Here is an 18304-nt window from a genome sequence, read left to right on the forward strand (position 1 = left end):
CTTCTTTGTGGCATTTTATTAACTGACAGCAGTAGCATAAAAATAGACAGTCTCTCTCATTTGAAGTACTATCCATAAACATATAAAACTAACATCTTAGTATTACAGATGCCAAATACAAAATGAGATCCTAAACAAGACAAGTAGTCCCCCAAGCCTCTTCGAGACTGCAAATCTTCACTGAATAACATACTAACAGCAAACTACAGTTACTATGAAATGCTTGCCTGCTAAAAAGAACGCTTAAAAAAACCCCATAACTGTCTGTATTCCTTCAGAGCACAGATAGTAACTACACCAGTATTTGTCCCAAACACAGTACAAAGTATGTACAAAAAAGACCGTGTGAGAAATCAGCGTAAGGATTTAATTCAAATTTATTCTGATAAAGGAGCATTTAGACCATGTTCTTGGCTCCCTGGGTATGTGAGAGGGGTATTGTAAGAAGAGGGTGTAGGGAACTTATTCTCTAATACAACAGCCATACGCAAGAAGGTCTACCTCATGCTTAGGGACAAAATGTAGCTACCACACCATTTGGCACACCATGGCCACAAAGGATTGTTTCTCACCTGCCCTTGATGGGGCTGCATGCTGTTTCTTTTCTAAGAGAATGCATGGCACTACATTGGGCCTGTCACCCTGAGCTGTTAGGACGGCTCTTGTACCAGAAGCTGTGAACCTCATTCTTCCCCCCACCTTCCCAATCCACAGCTCCCTAATGGAGCTACGAGCAGCCAATACTCCCCTCTGCTAAGAAGTAAAAACCCCAGTAAAATCAGTAGAGCTGCATCATCTAACGGGAACATTAGGCCCTTAGAATTTAACCCTTCGAGATTACATTGGCTGCCCTTTATGGGTTAATCATGTTAGTCTGGCCAGGTACTTTTGAATTACACAGCTGGTCAAACTGTATAAAATGCTTTAAGTCTGTAATGTCTGCTTGGAAGACACATGGACAATATGGGCCAGATCCTCCACTGGTGTAAGCCAGTGTAGCTTCCTTGACTTCAAGAGAGCCATATGATTTACAGCAGCTCTGGCTCTGGTCCCATGCATGAAAGTCTGCTGGGGGTTTCAGCCAGAGTAAATTTTTTTAAATTGTTGTTCAAGCAACTTGGTCAGTAAGGACATTTGTAAGCAGCTGGCATTCACACAATGACACTGTGACATCTGATTTCTGGCACTGGTACAAGCACAGCTTCTGAGTGACCCTCAAACATTTTTTTGTCAGACTATCCACTATCAGCACAGACCTCTTGATCTGGGCAACTGAGATTCTAGCTTATTATGATTAATATTAATCCACCGACTAAAGGCTTTTCTTCTACATTAAATCACCAGCCAATAGAAGGTTTAAACGTATACATAAAGTTGCAAACGGCTGTGATGAAGACAAAAACTATTCACATTCTTATGAAATCTCAAACTGAAAAGCCTTATGATGGCTGGCTAATTAGCTGTCTATTGAAGTCTGTTAGAAGACTAATGACATATCACCCTTAAAGGCTAAAACTGAATTTTTCATATTCACTAATAAGCCTTTAAAACTGAGGTGTTCTGAAAAAGTATTTTTTAAGCCTCTGGTGTTGGTTCTAATGAATCAGAAATACTTTTGCATGCAATATTCTACCATCCACGGTACTAGGTTTTTCATCCATTTCTGTTTATTTCACTTTATTCAGCCTTAAAAAATACTTTTGAATAAGACTTTTTGAGAACTAAAGTAACCTCTTATCATGTGTCCCCCCCTTTTGATTTTTCTTCCTTTGTATTGAAAATACACTATTTGTTTAAAACATAAAACATTTAAAAACACACTGTCTTTAAAGACATATTTTTCTTAAGACCTTAACAGATTCAAGCCTTATACAATCAATCACCACAAAATAATACTGAATTTCCCAAACAAGGCACTTCAGAAAGGCTCCAAAGGATTTTCATAATAGATTTGATAAGTTTTCCAAAAACCACTAGAAAATGCCCCAAGCCACCTTTTCTTATTACTTTAGGCTAGGCTAAAGAAGCTGGCTCTACGATAATATTTATTTGCATGCCATCCAATCTTGTATGCCTTTCTCAGCCAAAACTCCCACTGTATAAATGGGATTTGTTTTGCCTGATTGATAAACTAAGGAGCCAGGTATCAGGCATGTGGCAAGGAAAATATTTTTTTTACCTGTATGCAATCTTGCTCTAAGTCAGCAATCCTGCTTGACTTTTACAAACAACTTAAGCACTAGTTTAAGTTCCATCAAAGTCAAAGACAAAGATGGGCTCATCAGCTTTTCCAGATCAGGATCTCACTGGTCCTGCTCCCATTAAAGTCAATAAGGAACTTCCATTTATGTCATTAGTGGCAGGATCAGGCTGTCTGTATACTAAAATAATTAAAAACATCTTGTAAAATTTTACATTGCAGAATAGAAGCAGCTGGGGTTTCATACCTCAGATTTCGGGCGTTGGCATCTGGATGCCTTTACAATATGCCTGGTTTAAAATAGTGGCAAAAAATGAGCCAGATACATATCAACATCTCAGACTCGACTGTCTTCAACAGTCTGTCTTTCCTGACAGAGTTCAATCTTAACCACTTATTTAGGTTGTGTGTACTGGCTGAATTTAGCAAATATATTATGATTACGACAGTATTTACAAGATGAGTTCTTGCAGGTAAATGAAATGGCTTTCAATACAACACAGTCTTTACACAAACTTTCAAGAAAATAAGAAATCCTTCATTGATTCCCTGCATACAAAATAATTGCCAACTTGGTCTACACAGTAGAAACAGAAGAGGCAAAGTCTGGTTCTTTATATATGTACTTATATCTATGTATGAACATATATGTGCATATGTATATACACATGAGAAATGCATTGTCTTAAGTTTGCATCATTCAGGAAAAACATGTCCCAAGTGAGGTAAAAATCTTCTGGCCACGAAGTCATTAACTCAAACTTCAAGTTCATGAGCTATGAGGACTAGAATGCGGGCAATACAGCATTTCTGCAGTCAACCATACAGCTTTTCAGCTTTTAAAACAATATTATCCATGTCATGGTAGCTTTTCCCATTTAAATGTTCATTCGTGAAATCGTGATTGAAGCTGTAGCCCTGAACATCACTGATGGATGATACCGTGTAGGAAGCTGTGCGCATAGTATCTGAGTGAGTGAAGCTGTGGTCAAATTGGATTCTGTACTGATTCCAGTGCCTTCTCAAAACAGCTTGGACCTATTCCATGAAAAGAAGAGGGAAAAAATGTGTATAAATTACCTGGAAAGATGCCTTATGTGCTGGCCTTAAAAATTAGTATACAGCATGAAAATCATGGGCTATTATGAAAGAAATACAAATTGAATTAGGCTATATTTTTGGTAAACCTGGACTAATATCATTATATATACATTTTTAATACATTCAGTGCTCATGAAAGATTTTGGATTTATAGCTCCAGAGAGTAGGCTATTCTATACCATGGGCCACAGAAGTTTTCACACACTGCCTCAACCCTAATGTGGTTAGCCAATGGTTATCTGTATTCATGATTAATGTGGTGAGATCCTCAGCAACATCAGTTGATATAACTCCATTGAAGTCCAATTTACACCAGCTGAGGGTCTGGTCCAACAAGTCTTCTCTTATTTGTGATCAAGCCTTCATAAAACTAATGACAAGGTAGTGTCAGCACATGTTCTTAGCCTGGTTAAAAATAAATTTAATAGAATAGCCAAAGAACACAGCAGCATCAGTCTGTTTACATGCTTCATTGTGAGAATGTTATGTATTTCATTGGTTTCCTCTAATACAATATGGCAAAACACCTGTGCAACAGGAAGACTGGATTTACTAAAGTGCTGTGTTAATGAAATTCACATGGAATTAGTTTTTGAGGGAACGAGGCCAAGTTAGGAGTGATCAGAATGCTGGAACAGCTGCTGGTAGGAAAATCAAATTTATGGAAAGTCTTAATTTATGTTTTTGCTCAGACTTAAGCATCAGGGATTATGTATTAGTCCTACCACTTAACTATATTATGGACCAAAGTGAACATTCACTTTGTAGTTACAGGAGAGATCGAGTTTTAGCCCTATGGATCTGAATTCCTTCTCATCTACAGCCTAGTTTCCTTTTTTACACAAGCAAAATACCGGGTGCCTAAGTGCTAAGTTGTGTCAGAGTTATTTGCAGCTGTTAACAATGGGCACTAAAAAGGATACCACATGTTAAAGATCTGGTCCTATCTGATTAGCATTTAATGTAATGGCAATAGCTTAATTATTCATTTCCTTTTGGCCAAAATTTTCAAACTAATACTTATGGGTTCCCAACTTGTGATGAGCCTGCTTTTCATAAAATACTGAGGTGAAGTGGTCTTGACACAGGACCCACGTGTCTCAAGTTAGCACTCAAATCACCAGCCACATGGGAAAATTTTGCCCTTCATTTTTATGTTGTCAGATTTACTGATGTACATCCATTTGGAATATAAACCAACATTTGCAGATGGATCAGTGTCTGTTAACAAATTATTATTATGGGGCAACATCTTCCATTCAGCTTTCCTTATGTCTTGAGGTTTTCGTTTGTTTAGTTTACATTTTCTAACACAATGGCTTATTTTGTCTAATTTCTCTCCGGCTTTAATTATGATAAATAAATACAAATAGAACAGTGCAGACACAACAGTTAGACTTCCTGTCGTCTGCTATCAAAACCTCAGTTAAAAAGAGTTTCATATTCCCCAGTATGCCAGCAAATAAAATATACTTTGGGGAGAGGAGAATTATTGAAAAAGTTAAGAAGAAAGCTAGTATTTTTCTTCTTCCATCTGGGACACCATCTACTGTATGAGAATCCATTATAATCCATTTTAGTCACCGTGCTCTTGCTACACAAAAGATCAGATATTCTTCTCAGTCTGTGTATGCAGTTCCAGTTCATGTCAAAGGGAATTCCACACATGGATTAAGGTTGGTGTGCAGCCTTAATTTTTTGCAGTGGTGAACCCACTTCAATCAGGTGGAGCTATGAGGCAGAAGAATGTTCCCTTCTGAGAGGGAAGCTTTAGAATGCATTTTATAATCCATACAAAACGTAGCTGCTCAGAGCCATCACTCTGACCATGCCACCCCACACTTTGAATATTTCTACTGGCTTCCTGTTTTCCACCAGGCATTATATATACTTATAAATAAGAGAGAAAACCACAACACTGGGTTGATTTGAAGCAAAGAGTTGCACATCTCCCTTAACTATGCAGATACAGACTAAGACGATGGGAAAGAGAAATTGTTATTATTCCCATTTACTGATAGGCACAGAGAAACTGAGTGACTTGCTCAAATTCACCCAGGAATTCTATGGCAGAGCTAGGAATTGATCCAGAATGGATAATCTTAGTTCTGGACTAGTGTCTTACTCACAAGACCATCAGTACCCTCATCCTCTTTTCCACCCTGTTTGTCACACTTCTTGAATCTTCTCTTCAATTAGATTGTAAACTTTTTGGGGCAGGAACTAAGTTTGTAACATCTTTGACACTATTGCAATACAAATCAATAATATTTTTTAAGAACAAAGCAGTCAATTTAGTGTTATGTATTGCCTACAATCATTGCTTATATTTTGTATTTCAATATGGCTCTCTCACTTTCTCTTTTATCTTCTTCTCCCTCCCCACACCTCCAGGCTCCAACATATTCTCATGGTATTTCTTTCTACACAAAGCCAAGTCTTTTTAATCTCTCATGCAATAACCCCTCCGTTACTGTTAAATGAACATCTCACTACCAGTCTATTCTTGTAATTCTCTTGTTTACTTATCCATTATTTCTGGCTTTCCTGCAGTCTCATCTAACATGTCTAATCCAACACCTAGGAACTGCACAGCAGATGGCTAATCAATGCAGCAGCAAAGTTTTGCCCCAGATTATGCTCCTTTAACCAATGATACATACAGAGTGGTCAAAGGACTTTATCATCCTTTTCTCAGCTTTGAACAATTCTAAATAGTTTTAGCAGACAGTGGGCTCGCTCTCTTACATGCAAATAACACAGTCAAAAACACCCTAAAATAAGCTCATATTGCAAAGTATATATAGTCATGGCCATAGTTCCTGGTCACTAATACATGTGCCCTGTCTGGCTGTATGGCTCTTGCTTTTCTCCCTAGTTTAAAGATGTCCCTCTGTGCTGGCTGTTGGGGCAATGCTCATGCCAGTCTCCTGTTCAACTGAATATGCCCTAACCAAACCAGTGGTTTAATCCAAAATTCACTGAAATCAATAGGAATCTTTCCACTGACTTCAATGAGGTCTGTATCAGGCCCACTGAAGCTTGGGCTGCTCCAAACACCCACTGTGATTGCAGACCATGCTATGCTCTATGTTAGAGCATGTATCTGAGTGTCTGGTATAGCGGTTTTCTGCTGGTAAAGTGATGCTATTGTCCATGGCAGTTGGGAAACCCCGGCATATGGATAAAGAAAAGATATTGCTTCCCAACAATTCTTATACCTCAGTCTTTACTGTAAAGACTTTTCCATTGTCCAAAGGAATGGAAAAACCACGTGCCATTAATAATAAAGAAATTCGGAGCAGATGCAGATTCCTTATTCACTGTTATTCCATATAGCTACACAAACTGCACGTGCATGTTGCCACTTCTCTAGGATGCCTAGCATTCTGCAAATTATAATGAGGTGTTGCTATGCCAAATGATGTTAAAGGGACATATCGTAGATAAGACATATCAAGTTAAAGACTGTTATAACAGAGGCCCTTAAGGAGAGAAGGTTATGAGTTATGTCTGCAGAATGTCATGTCTGCAGCAGAATCTAGTAAGAGACCAAGAGAACATTCGTTGAGTGCAGATTTTTGTATGATTTGTCAATCCCCCCTTGATCTGTTATACCTTACTATACTATCCTTTTTATAGAAGATTTAATGAAATTATAGCTGAAAAAAAGTAGAATAGTGCCACTGGAAGACCTAAAGACGATAGGAAACAATGTTTAAAACATAAGATTCTGCACAATGCGATGTAAATGGACAAAGATCAGCTAAGATTAAAGATTGTGGGCCAGATGCCAAGATGATTTATGGCCCTTTTATGTGATTCAGGTGATGCTAAGTGGCTGTAATCTGTCCACAAATGCCCAGCAGAAAATTCCCTTGTTTGAGGGGAACTCCCTGCTAGTACATCTGCTTGTAGAGGCACGGCAGGGCTAAGCTTTGTTACACTCATCCTCCAGCAACATAAGGCCCATTAAGGATGCTAAATTAGTGGTATAACTGACAGCTGCCCAACTCCCTGACACTGAACAGAGCTCTGGCTCAGGAGAGAATACGGCCAAAGAATAGATTGTAAATTCATAATATTGGAACCCTAATAGACTAAATAATTGATTACTAATGCTAATAGAGCAAGTTTTAAATTTAAAATCACAAATAGATTTGATTTTGTTCTGCAGTGGAATGGAAACATCGTTAAGAGGTGCACATAAATTAAAAATAATTATAGCTGATCAAAGGACAGAAATTCCATTTTGCATCCATTTTGTTCTTGTTTCACAGTAGAACAAAACTAAAACCATTCAAATGTTTGCACAAAAATGTAATTCTGTCAAATTATCCATTTGCAGATCAAAACCTGAGCTTTTCAATTGAGGAGGGCGGGAGAGGGGCAGTGATTATGGCACAATGATGTGGGAGGTGATCCAATCAGATTCAGAATCATCTGTGATGAAAAACTCTGCTCTGAAACAGGCAGAAGAGCAGGGACTTGAACTATGGTCTACCACATCCCAGGGCAGTGCGTTAATGACAAGACTACCAACTATGAGCGTGTCTCTCACTCCCCAACAGGGATTTCCTCAAAACTGATATGTGTCTGCAAAATGTTTCAGATTCAGCAAAACAGCATATTTTGGCACAACATAATTTGGTCAAAAATGTTCTGACCAGCTCCAAAAATAATGGAGAGAGTAACTTATCCAAACCATAAGAAACTTGCAATTCAAGTTTTGCTTAGTCCAGATTTTGGGTGTGCATTTGAGTCAATTCGTCTCTATTAGTCAAATGATTTATCTGTCTCTCACACATTCTTAAAATGCCTAATAAAAATACAAGGGCAGTCAATTAATCACAGTTAACTCACGTGATTAACTCAAAAAAATTAATCATGATTTAAAAAAATAATCGCGATTAATCGCAGTTTCAATCGCACTGTTAAACAATGCTAATTAAAATGTATTAAATATTTTGGATGTTTTTCTACATTTTCATATATACTGTATTCTGTGTTGCAATGGAAATCAAAGTGTATATTATTTTTGATTACAAATATTTGCACTGTAAAAATTATAAACAAAAGAAATAGTATTTTTCAATTCACTTCGTACAAGTACTTTATGCAATCTCTTTGTCGTGAAAGTGCAACTTACAAATGTTGATTTTTTTTACATAACTACACTCAAAAACAAAACAATGTAAAACTTCAGAGCCTGCAAGTCCACTCAGTCCTACTTCTTGTTCAGCCAAGCGCTAAGACAAACAAGTTTGTTTACATTTACAGGAGCTAGTGCTGCCCTCTTCTTATTTACAATGTCACCAGAAAGTGAGAACAGGCATTTGCATGGCACTTTTGTAACCGGCATTGCAAGGTATTTACGAGCCAGATATACTAAACATTCTTATGCCCCTTCATGCTTTGGCCACCATTCCAGAGGACATGCTTCCATGCTGATGACGCTCATTAAAAAAATAATGTGTTAATTTAATTTGTGACTGAACTCCTTAGGGGAGAATTGTATGTCCCCTGCTCTGTTTTACCCACATTCTGCCATATATTTCATGTTGTAGAAGCCTCGGATGATGACCCAGCACATTTTGTTCATTTTAAGAACACTTTCACAGCAGGCTTGACAAAACGCAAAGAAGGTACCAATGTGAGATTTTTAAAGATAGCTACAGCACTCAACCCAAGATTTAAGAATCTGAAATGCCTTCCAAAATCTAAGAGGGACGAGGTGTGGAGCATGTTTTCAGAAGTCTTAAAAGAGCAACACTCCGATGCGGAAACTACAGAACCCCAACAACCAAAAAAGAAAATCAACCTTCTGCTGCTGGCATCTGACTCAAGATAATGAAAAGGAACATACGTCAATCTGCACTGCTGTGGATTGTTATCAAGCAAACCTGTCATCAGCATGGATGCATGTCACCTGGAATGGTGGTTGAAGCATGAAGGGACATATGAATCTTTAGCGCATCCGGCATGTAAATTTCTTGCGACACTGGGTACAACAGTGCCACGAGAATGCCTGTTTTCAATTTCAGGTGACATTGTAAACAAGAAGCGAGCAGCATTATCTCCTGCAAATGTAAACAAACTTGTTTATCTGAGCGATTGGCTGAACAAGAAGTAGGACTGAGTGGACTTGTAGGCTCTAAAATTTTACATTGTTTTATTTTTGAATGCAGTTTTTTGTACATAATTCTACATTTGTAAGTTCAACTTTCATGATAAAGAGATTATACTACAGTACTTTATTAGGTGAATTGAAAAATACTATTTTGTTTAGTTTTTTACAGTGCACATACTTGTAATCAAAAATAAATATAAAGTGAGCACTGTATACTTTGCATTCTGTGTTGTAATTGAAATCAATATATTTGAAAATGTAGAAAACATCCAAAAATATTTAAATAAATGGTATTCCATTATTGTTTAACAGTGCAATTAATTGTGATCAATTTTTTTAATTGCTTGACAGCCCTAAAAAATACCTAAAGGCCCAATCCTACAAACTCTTACTCCCACACATCTGCTTACTCACATATACTGTAATTGAACTATGTGTGGGAATAAGCAGTTGTGTAGAAATAGGTACCAGCTGGATCAGTAACTGTCTCCCTGATACAACTATGGGAAAAATACCAAATTGCTTTATATTGCTAGTGAAAACAAAACTGATGGCAAAGCACCATTAACTTCTATGATGCAGGGTCAGGGCCTTAGCCCACTGAAGATTTAGGGAACAGTCCTTTGACTTCAGAAGGAGCAAGTATGTGCCCTCAGTAGCACAGTTGCCAACTTTCACGCGGTAAATAAGCACCCTATCTTTCACAATAAGCCAAGAATCAAGCTAATCCCATTTCAAAACAAGGCCAAAACAAGCCAATCCCCAAGAACCCCAATACTCTATGTGACTAGATCCCCCCGAGTGTGCAGTCTGGGATGGTGGCGGGCCCACTGTGCACCCCTGACTCTCTCCTCCCCTTTCCCCTGCTTGCCCTGAACCGATCAAAAAAAGAAGCAACAAGCTACAACAAGCAACAAGCTACAGACCAAAAACTAGCTAACAAGCAACTCACAAGCCAATTAACCCAAAAACCAGCCAATTAAGCCAAAAACAAATGTTTGCGGAGTTTTTTTGCAGGTTTGGCATGCCTGCGCTGTAGTCACCTGAAGGGCAGGATTTGGACTCCCAGAAGAATGGAGGTCCAACTGAAGCAAGGAAAACTTTTTGATGGCCCAAATATACAAAGTTTACAAAGCCTTGGCCTTGAATATTTTTTCCACTTGTGCTGAAAAGGCCGATTGCAAAACGTAAGCCCAGAGTTCTGCCCCCCAAAATGAAAAATCTGAAACACCATCAAAAGAGATGACCTTTTACCTCCATTTCATACAGTGAAGTTAGTATTCATGAAAGGTATTACATTAAGAGTCCCAGGGATGGAGACCTCGACCTAATTACAGAGCAGTTATTTCCTAGAAAGCAACAGTACAATTTTTCCAGTTCTGTCCCACAAGTGTGCCTCATTCCTGACCTCGAAGGACCAATTCAAGGCCTTGCTGGGGGTAAGGCTGACACAATGATGACAGTTTGGTAGCTTCTTGGATGAGAATACATGTCCACTAGGAATTTATGATTTTATTCTTCAGTACTGATTTTTTTCCCCCACATAGCACTGCTGTTATTTATATATGGCTACCAACCTGCAAAGTGCTGTGTGCCGTTAATTACTTCTGACATAAAGGGAATTTTAGGCTGCTCAACACCTAATAGGTTTAAACCCTTAAGAATGGCATGAAATATTTTAGAGGCAACACTCAAGTCTAAATTCAGGTCTTGCTAGGTAAGTTATTCTCGAATACTTTATCGCTAACATTCTTACTTATTTTAAAAGGTAGAAGTGTAAATTTAAATTACTATTTACAATTTTACATTTGTTATTGGGATCACAAATAGCAGGAGGTGGATTTTAAAAAAAACACCAAAACAATTTCCTTTAACCCTAAGCCAAAATTAAGAAAGTGAAAAGAACAGGAAATAAATTGAAATCAGTTACTGTACCTCTCCATTAAAAAAGCAGAAAATTGTAGCCACCAACAGACCCTGCAAAATAAAAAGTTTTCTCTTGATTTTTTCAATACATACAGATTTATTTAAATACAAGAATATATCTATATCTATCTATGTAGATATAGATATATATACACACAAACACACCTAATAAAACTCAGATCTAGAGAGCAGAGGGAAAAAATGCATTTCAAATCTAAACTCAGTGGATTATTACTAATAATACAGATGGTCTATTGGGCCAGCACTCTAGCATGACATTTTATTCCTTTTAAAGGATTAATCTAAACGAAATGAGAAATATAAGGCTATTAATAAGCAGAAGTTTTTTTTATAAAGATCTAAAAAAGGATTAGAAATTAATTAATTTGCCTTTGTCATTCATTTATTTGCAGTCATATTGCAAGTACTGTCTAGCTCAAGGGAATAAGTGCTATTTAAAGCTTCTTACTTGATAATGTGTAAGGATATGCATCACGTAGTCATATACTTCTTCAGCAATACGGCCTTCTGGTCGCCATGGAATCAGCACAAATTCAATGCCAAGAAGTGGCACTAGAATGAGTGTAGCTCTCACAGCTTTCATGTATAGATTGGATTCTGCCTGGTGTGTGACTTTGAGCTTGGTTATCAGAACTCGAACAATATTCAACAGGAAAAAAAGATTCACCTGTAAGAAAGAAAATTGCTTTTGTAATAGTCTAATAAAATAGACTACAATTATTTTGTACTGAATACTGAAAGCAAGGAAAACATGTACATGTTACTAAAGAAAACTCAGACTATATGTTATTTCATTAGACATGTATTCATTATAACAAAATGTAGCATCTGAAACATCCTCTGTCTGGGTCGGATCTATACTTTGCACTTGGGGATTAATTCTTCTCATGACAACTTCCTCCTTGTGATTCTATATACATAATCATATATGCAATATATGCATAATTTTTTAAAGCTTGTACTTGTATAACAAGACAGGAACTCACCCCCAAAGAGACGTGTAGTCTAGCAGCCTGATCCTGCATTCCTTGCATTTTCAAAATTCCCATTAACATCGGTGGGAATTTTTGGTGCCCAAGAAATGCAGGATCAGGATGTTAATCTGAATGGGTGAAATCGTGGACCTGCTGAAGTGAATGGAAATTTTACTATTGACTTCAAAGGGGCCAGTATTTCACCCAAATTTATTGGACCAATCTTAGATGCTGGATTATGAAGACAGTAGACTATATCATGGTATGTAAAATAATAGCTACAGCAGCTTCCATCCAAGGTTTTCAAACCACTTCCTAGACATTAATAAATAAATCCTCACAACATACTCATGCAACAGAAAAGTATTGTAATCCCTATTTTACAAATTGGGAACTGACACACAGAGGGCTTGATTTAATGGAAGGTCTTGATCCAGGGTCAGCTGAAGGTGATTAATTTCATCAGTTTCTAAAGGCTTGTCTACACAGTGCACTGGTGTACACCAGTGGGATGTTAATTCTAGTGCACACTGGCATGTCATACACTCACTGGCCCACAGGGTCCCTGTTGGCATGCAGTAAAAGTTTCCTAGTGTACAACATGCTTGTGCACACTAGAATTTATACCTCAGGTGGTGCACACTAATTTATTTAGCATTTGCATATTCTCTGAGCAAAGCAATAGCATTCTTAGCAGCCAAGTGGGGTTCTCAGAGCCCACCACTAAATTTGGTTAGTGGGCATACCTCGATAATGTGTGTCATTGTTTGATCTGCGCCAAAGATCCCAACGGTGCTGGGTGGCTGCGCAGAGGCCTTACCCATTCCGGAATTGGTTAAGAAGGGCCCACAGATGACATGGCAGGTCGAAACTGGGTGGGTGAGCAGAAGGATCTGTTAAGAAGAACTTATTGGTGGTTGATATTAAGCACCAATGTTCCCACCACACGGACTCCGCTGTCACATTCTGGCATGGCAGCCTCAACCACAGTGGATGTTGTGATGGAAGACGTGTAACTGGTGAGCAAAAAGGCAAGGGCAAGTGTGGGTTGGCATGTACCTTCTCAAGAAGCTTGCCTGCTGCAATCTCCGTCCTGATATAAGGGAGCAATGTGGCTCAGAACTGGAAGCCATAGAAGATGAGTCGGTCGGAGAGTTCCTGTGATGATGCACATTGTTGAATTGAGTTGCACATCAACAAGTTTGATGTATGCTGACTGACTCCATACTGGCACTCCATTCTGCTCTTGAGTGCGAGATGGCAAGGGCTGAGTCCTTAGGGTTGGAGCATCCACTCCCCATGAAGAACCTGCCAGTTTGCTGAGAAGGTTGTGGCCTGTCTTGACCTTTGCTGCTATCATGCTCAGCTGGGTTTTATATGTCGGTGTTTGGTCGTGGGTCATGCCTAAGTAAACTGATTACGCTTCATGCTTCAGCCTCTGGCCATTCATTGTGATGTTTAATTCCCTCTTAGTGTTGGCATGGTGGAGGTGAAATGTTCTAGAGACTGTCTTGCTGGTGCTAGGCTGAAGACGTCATGTCTTGAATTAGTCGGCCAGCTTTGCAGCTTCGCCACTCAGGGTATTCTCCAGCTCATAGAAAGTGTAAGCCTGTAGCCCGCAGCAGATATTGTCTGCATAGATGACTGGGTTGGTGGCAGGTCACTGATGTATAGATTGAACAAGGTGGGGGCTAGAACAGACCCTTGGGGTAACCCGCTCATCTGTTTTTATCAAAGCACTTGTTTTCTCACCATCATGCACGCTGAACCGTCTATCTTAGAATAGCAGTTTGATGGCATCAGTAACCCATGGTTGGAGGACTCTTCATATTTTAACAAGTAGACCTGTGTGCCACGTATGCTGCAGTGAGGTCAAGGAAAATAGCACCCATTTTCAGATTTCTTTGAAAACTATTTTCGATTAATGTGGTTAGTGCAAGTACTTAGTTGCATGTGCTTCGACTTTATTGAAAGCCTACTTCCTCGACATTAAAAATATTCTCCATCTCTGGTGTTATTCACTGTAAAATGAGGCACTCTAGAACCTTGAGAAACACAGAAAGCAGCAATATCGGGTGGTAGCTTGAGGCCGGGTTTGGGTCTTTACCAGGTTTTGGGAGGCCGATGACTTTTGACATGTGCCAGATTTTTGGCAGTCTTTTGGCAGTCTTCCTTCATTGGTGACCCATGTGAAGAATTGAGCAAGCCAAGAATGGGGGCATGGGCCAAGATGTTTCAGGAACTCTGTAAGGATGTTGTCTTAGCCGGCAGTGGTGCCAGACTTGATGTTATGTAGCACTCTGTCCAGCTCTGGATTTGTGCTGCCTGTGGAAGATCTTCCACTCGCTCTGGACTTGACTCTTCATTTCTTTTTCCAGAGGTGTCTTTCCTGTGTGAAGCAGATGATTGGCTATTTGGTTAGTACTCACAGATGATCGGCTTGGTGTCAGTGGTTGCTAGGCTACTCCAAAGTAACAAAGTAAACTCCAGCATTTCTGGCTGGAATGTGTACAGTCCAGGTTCTTGGTCTTGATCTTTTCCTTCCCTCTGGCTCAGTGAGCACAGCTCAAAGTTTCAATTAAGTTGTTGGCCAGGTCTGGGTCACCAGTTGACTCATACTGCTTGAGCAGAGCGGCGTACTCCTACATACTTCAGTCCACATCCAGCATCATGCTAAATCTTGCAGAATTTTCCACACAGCCTGCACAGACCATTAGTGATCCATATTGATCTTCAGCTACCAATTCTCATGAGTACAGAGAAGCAGCAGCGGAACATGCGCAAAGCCATCTGCACAGTAATGCACCATGTAGACAAACCCAGAGTGAATTGCCCAAAGTTACACAGGAAGTCAGAGGCAGAGTTGGAAATAGAACCGATAGCTCCTAATGCACAGTCCTGTGCCATAGCTACAAAATCATCCTGCCCCTCTAGTTTTGTAGCAGAGTGAAGCCTGTCTAGGTGGATCTTCTACTTGTGTCTAAGTGCAGTTCTCTAGAAAGGTGCCAACTCATTTCCAGATAAGGCCATGTACTCTTTTTGCTTTACCCAAGTGAGTGGGACTGCTGACATGGGTAAAGTGAGCACTGTGGACAGGAGCTAAGAGTAAAATGTAGATAACAAATTTTGCTATGCCAGCAGCAAAGACAAGTGAAATAAAAAGCTTTTTGGACATTTGTGGAAATAAAAAAATCACTGATGCAGTTGTTAGCCTGCCACTCCGAATGCGAACACTTTATGAGGCATTCATTGCTCTCAGAAATCAATCACAAAATACACAGGGATAGAAAAACAGCTATAAAATTATTACTCGCCTTTTTAGCATACAGATACATACAATTTTAAAATTGACATTTTCATTGTTCCCAGAGGTCAGCAGCCTTTTGTTATAGCAAAGTCAAAGAGAAAGCCTTTTGAGTCAACAGATTTTGTATTACAGTTTAACTAAAACTGCACCCCTGTTATCTAGAGCTGATCAAAAATCTTCGATCAAAACTTTTTTCAACATAAAATGTATGGAAATTTTCAAGAAAAAATTCCATTTTTCATCAAAAATGTTTGGGTTTTCATTGAGTACCCTCCCCCATCCAAAAATTGATTCCCCTCTCCCCTAGTTTTCATCAATCAAAAAAGCCAAAAACTGGGGGAAAATTCTGTTGTCAGTTTTGATTTTTCAATGAGAATCCAAAACATTTGAAAGAAAAATTTGGACAAATGATTTTTTTAAATTTTAGTCAAAACTTTTTAAAAGAAAAAAAAAAGTGTTTCTTGACCATTTTTACATTAGACCCATGGGATATGCTGTTATAACTTAAAGGCATAGACAAAGTGACAAATACTCAGATTATTCAGTAGTACTGTAAATTAAATGACATTTCTATTAGCTACAATGGTCTGATGGTACTCTCCATGTTATTTTACCATATAGAACAAAGTGATAAGAGCATATTTTAGGAATTTGGACCAGATTTTCAAAGGCATTTAGATGCCTAACTCCCACAGATCTCCCATTGACCTTTGAGGATTTGGGCCTTTGCTTCATTGTTAAGGAGTGATCCCAAAAAGTAATGAGCAACCATAAATTTTGCTGAAGTCAATGAGAATTTGGGTTCCTCTTTACCTCTCCCAGTAAAACCTTTTCTTGCTAATATTTCAATATGTTTCAAAGTGAATGAACAAACCACTTGTGGTCTAGTTTACAAGCATGTGCCCTAAATCTAATTAAAAACAATAAGTGTGCAAATAAACCATTAGAAGATGCAAGTGTGACAAATATATAACTGTTTATTATTGTTGTTTATTTATTTGTGGTAGTGTCACAGACATGGAAGATGAGATGGTTCCTTCCCTGAAGAGCTCACAGTATAAGCACAGCCAGGTAGACAAATAAACGAGGTCAGAGAAGAGGATAAAACTGACAACTTTGCATTGAATTTTCATGTATCATTGTATAATGGCAGCAGTTGTCTAATCTCAGACATGTGGTAAGGGGCAGAGGTAATGACTCTTCTTCCTGCCTATGGGATAAGTCCTTTTAAAGACAGCAATACCTCTGGCTGAGGGCATTTGCCTCCAAACAGTAGCCTCATTGGCCAAACCATTGATTAACTTCCCTTGTATAAAGTTGTTTAGGGACAAAAGGAGCTTTCCAATCTTAGTTCTCTAAATTGGTATTTTTTCCCCCTGAAGAAGAGGCATCAAGTTAATCACCATCCGAGACTCATGGGTGAGGTCTGTATGGCAATCCCATCTCTCTGAACAAGAATGAGAGGCTGACTGGTGCAGATAGCCATTACCAGTATAGGATCCCATATTTAAGAACTTGGTCTAGATATAGTCTTTAACAGTGTGGGGAGATGCAGAAGATCTCCCAGCAGGTGTACCAATGCAAAGTAGAGGGGAAGGCGCCAGTACAAGTAAATGCTCTCCTTTCTACAACAAGCAGGACTTCCTCCTCTAGGGTATAGATCTTTTTTGTCTCACCATAATAAAGTTGTGACCTGGTTAGCAACCCTGTATACAACAGCATTCCTGTCACGTAAATTATGGACTCATGATAAACAGCTGTTTATGGTTCCAGCAACATGGTATTAGGTGGATGTGCTATGTTATTTATATTCCACTTATGAGCTATTTAAATCAATTTAATAGGAAATTGCTTTACATAGGAAACTTCTGCATGAGTTTCTGCTGGAAACTAGCAACTACCTTTTAGCTTTGTTTAGGCAATCAAGGTCTTCTGATTCTTTCTCAAGGGATTTATTTAGGTTTCAGGCAGCCTACCATCCTCATCTAACTTCCTATTGTACATTCCAACAATATGTCCTTCCTTCATTGCTAATTTTAAGCTCTCTCACTTAGTTATATTACTTTAATACAAAATGGTTCTCTGAAACTTGTGGTTTACATATCTGTGAAGCTTTGGCAATTTGACTGAATTAGTACAAAATATTTTTAACGCAGATCTTCAGCTTGAAGATTAATTAAACAGCAAATTAACAAAAGTTAAAGGTGAGTAGCTCATAACAAATCTATTTCATTCATAAAATCTTATTAGTGTTTATATTTCATTTTTTAAAATAGAACATGCCACTTTCCCACCATAAACACATTCACACAATTTGCAAGGCTAACTAGTGCAGATATTAGAACAAATGAATCAGATAAATGAGTTTAGTGATGTGGCAAAGTAGAGTGCAGACCCGAGAAAAGGAGCAGCAGAAATATGCAGTAATCTCTTTTCCCAGTAATAGAGACTTTTTCCAAAATGCTAAAACTGAGAGATTGTGATGGCCTGATTTCTTACTAAATTAGCAAAAGCAGGTCCTGATTCAGGAAATTACTTTAGCACATGCAAAATTTTAAGCACAGATAGTCCCATTGACATCAATGGGACTACTCACATGTATATGATTATTATATGTATTATGGTAATGACTACAAGACCCAACT

The 18304-nt window shown here is 38.5% G+C and overlaps 1 protein-coding gene across 2 annotated transcripts in view; it reads right to left on the reverse strand.

Moving 5' to 3' along the window:
* Positions 1-1826: 1826 nt before the first annotated feature.
* The window catches only part of CALCRL (calcitonin receptor like receptor), a 96354-nt gene continuing 79876 nt past the window's right edge, over positions 1827-18304 (reverse strand). For both annotated transcript variants that reach the window (XM_024201145.3, XM_024201147.3), the window contains exons 12-14: positions 11827-12045; positions 11367-11408; positions 1827-3238 (exon numbers count right to left, since the gene is read on the reverse strand). In XM_024201145.3, the coding sequence (XP_024056913.1) occupies positions 3017-3238; positions 11367-11408; positions 11827-12045 (483 nt within the window). In that variant the 3' untranslated portion in view covers positions 1827-3016. The remainder of the gene's footprint in view (positions 3239-11366; positions 11409-11826; positions 12046-18304) is intronic.

Source organism: Terrapene carolina, unplaced genomic scaffold, assembly GCF_002925995.2.
Source record: "Terrapene carolina triunguis isolate 2854851 unplaced genomic scaffold, T_m_triunguis-2.0 Scaffold62, whole genome shotgun sequence".
Classification (NCBI taxonomy): domain Eukaryota; kingdom Metazoa; phylum Chordata; order Testudines; family Emydidae; genus Terrapene; species Terrapene triunguis.